Genomic DNA, 2,354 nt, shown 5'->3' with positions numbered 1-2,354 from the left:
TAGCGTACCTCCCTGCCCCCAGGGTGCTTGCTAGCCCCAAGGCATAGGAGGGAGGTGCTTGGTTTGTCGGGGGGCTGGGGTGGGCCTCCTTGTAGGGAGCATCAGTAGTGCAGAGCACTGGTCAGCTGGGGAAGGCCCCTCCAGGTCTGCTCGCCCCGGGGTGGTCGGGAGAATGGGGGGCAGGGCAGGGTGCTCCTCTCCAGCCACGTGTCAGGTCTTACAAGGGGTTCCTGAAGGCAAGGTCTTGGCAGCGGGGCAGCGCAGGGTCTACGACCAGGGACGGTGAGAGCATCGGTGATGTGCTGCAGGGAGGAGGAGGAGCAGAAGCACTTAGAGGTGGGTGAAACACACCCTGGCCATGCCTGTGGGCAGTGGGGGGCCCACCCTGCCCCCTGCCCTGAACCGCCACCACTCCTACCTGGGGAAGGAAGACCTGAGGTTGTCAGAGACCATCATGTTGATGTCGCTCTCACCTGCAGGGTAGCCTGTGGGGACGGGCTGGGGGCAGAAGGGAGCAGGGGGGCTACAAGCACAGACACGGAGGGGTTAGCATCTGAGGGTGTTCTCCACCACAGTCCCCTCCCACCCCAGCACATGCCCGACAGAGCAGGTCTGCCTCTGCCCAGGGTATGGCCAGGCACAGAGCCGGGCACTCACCAGATAGGGCTGAGCACTGACTGCAGGCTCTCTGGGTGCAGCTCAGGCTGCAGCACGGGCAGGCTGAACATCTGAGCCTGGGGGGCCTCGGAGGGGCCCCCTGCAGCGCTCTGGGGCTGCTGGTCCCTGCAAAAGTACATCATCCCCATCAGCACAGGCAGGACTCGCACACTGCAAGGTCCAGCTTCCGAAGAGGTGCATGTGCAAGTCAGTGCTTGCTCACGGAGAAGGGGGTGCGCTCACAGACATGCTCCACTGCAGCTCGGGATACCCAATGGGGGATTCCTCACTCACAAGCACATACCCATTTTGCCCGTTCAGAAATCCCCCTGCCCAGCAGCGATGTGCGGGCCAGCCCAGCGAGGTCTGTGCAAGACCTGGCCTGGTGCAGCTCGGCCCCGCAGAGGGCAGCGCCTGTGCACACACCTCTGGCACAGCCATGGCCTTGCACGCACACCCACCTTTCACTTTCCACTGTCATCTTGATGGCGGTGGAGACATAGCCCCGGCCGTCCTTGCCCGTCTGCTCTTCTGCTCGGAGAGGAGAAGCATCCATGAACCACCACCCCAGCACAGGGCCATGCTGTGCCAACCCTCTTTGCCAGCACTGGCCGCCCCTGCAAGCTTTGGGGCCAGCAGGACATGGGTGAAACCCAAACCCCTCTTCCCTCCAAACCCCTCCCCTGCTTCTCCCCACGGCATTGCTGGGGAGGCAGATGTGAAGCCCAGAGCCCATGTCTGCTCCCACCCACTCACTGTTGTAGTGACTCCCGAACGCCTGGTCCTTGGGGGTGTTGGGGTAGAGGTTGCGGAGCTGCCCTAGGTCGCGGATGCGGTCGCCGAGGGACCGGATGGACAGGTCCTTGGCAGAGAAGGGCTGGATGTTCTCCACCTGGCTGGACCCTGTCGGGAGACACGGCACAGGGCTCCATTGCCTGGTCCCCATTACGCCTGATGTCCCCAGGCCACAATGACACCTCCCCTTCACAGCACTGAGAGCAGACGCTGTCCCCCCATCTCACCATCCTTGCCCCGAATGACGTGAGCAATAGTGACACCCCCAATCTCTGAGTCACTGAAGCGGAGCAGGAAGGTCCCGTCAGGCTCCGTGCTCAGGAGCTTGCAGACATACTGCTTGCTGATGAAGCCAATGATGAGCCTAGAGTGATGGACAGACGGAGAGTGGGCCAGCGCCAGGGTGGAGGGGTGGGACCAGGACTCCCCAGGTCTGGCCCTGGAGCAGCTGTGAAAACCTGCTTGGCCCCTAGGCACTTACCTGTCTGACCAGTAGCTTTTGAGGCATCTCTTGGTGAGGTCGAGGACTCCATCAAACCACTGCCAGAAGGTGAATCCCCGACCAGGCAGGATCTCCTGGGGCAGAGAGAGGGTGTGAGGCTCCCCAGGGCCATGCAGGCCCCTGCCCACCCTGGCCAGCCCTCCCAGTAACCTTGTTGAACTGGGCCCAGGAGACGCTGCGGCTCTGGAAGTCCTCGAGGCTAGCGCTGTGGTCGTTAAAGATCTTCTGGGCCAGGAAGAAGTAGTGCTCCTTGAGAAGCCCCTTGGTGGTCTGCACCTCCGCCATGAACTTCAGGTTCAGCGTATCGCACATCTTTTCCCAGGGCACCCGCTCGGCCACCACGAAGGGCACCCGGTCCTGTGGCAGGGCCAGACAGCATCAGGACAGCAGCTCACCCGCT

The 2,354-nt window shown here is 62.7% G+C and overlaps 1 protein-coding gene across 1 annotated transcript in view; it reads right to left on the bottom strand.

The window, feature by feature from the left end:
- The window catches only part of STAT6 (signal transducer and activator of transcription 6, interleukin-4 induced), an 8,421-nt gene that overhangs the window by 536 nt on the left and 5,531 nt on the right, over positions 1 to 2,354 (bottom strand). The window contains exons 12-19 of the mRNA XM_009334170.1: positions 2,105 to 2,311; positions 1,934 to 2,028; positions 1,680 to 1,816; positions 1,414 to 1,560; positions 1,119 to 1,188; positions 658 to 783; positions 419 to 523; positions 222 to 302 (exon numbers count right to left, since the gene is read on the bottom strand). Coding sequence (XP_009332445.1) covers positions 222 to 302; positions 419 to 523; positions 658 to 783; positions 1,119 to 1,188; positions 1,414 to 1,560; positions 1,680 to 1,816; positions 1,934 to 2,028; positions 2,105 to 2,311 — 968 coding nt within the window. The remainder of the gene's footprint in view (positions 1 to 221; positions 303 to 418; positions 524 to 657; positions 784 to 1,118; positions 1,189 to 1,413; positions 1,561 to 1,679; positions 1,817 to 1,933; positions 2,029 to 2,104; positions 2,312 to 2,354) is intronic.

Source organism: Pygoscelis adeliae, unplaced genomic scaffold, assembly GCF_000699105.1.
Source record: "Pygoscelis adeliae isolate BGI_AS28 unplaced genomic scaffold, ASM69910v1 Scaffold591, whole genome shotgun sequence".
Taxonomy (NCBI): Eukaryota; Metazoa; Chordata; class Aves; order Sphenisciformes; family Spheniscidae; genus Pygoscelis; species Pygoscelis adeliae.
This window is presented reverse-complemented; position numbering and strand designations above follow the sequence as displayed.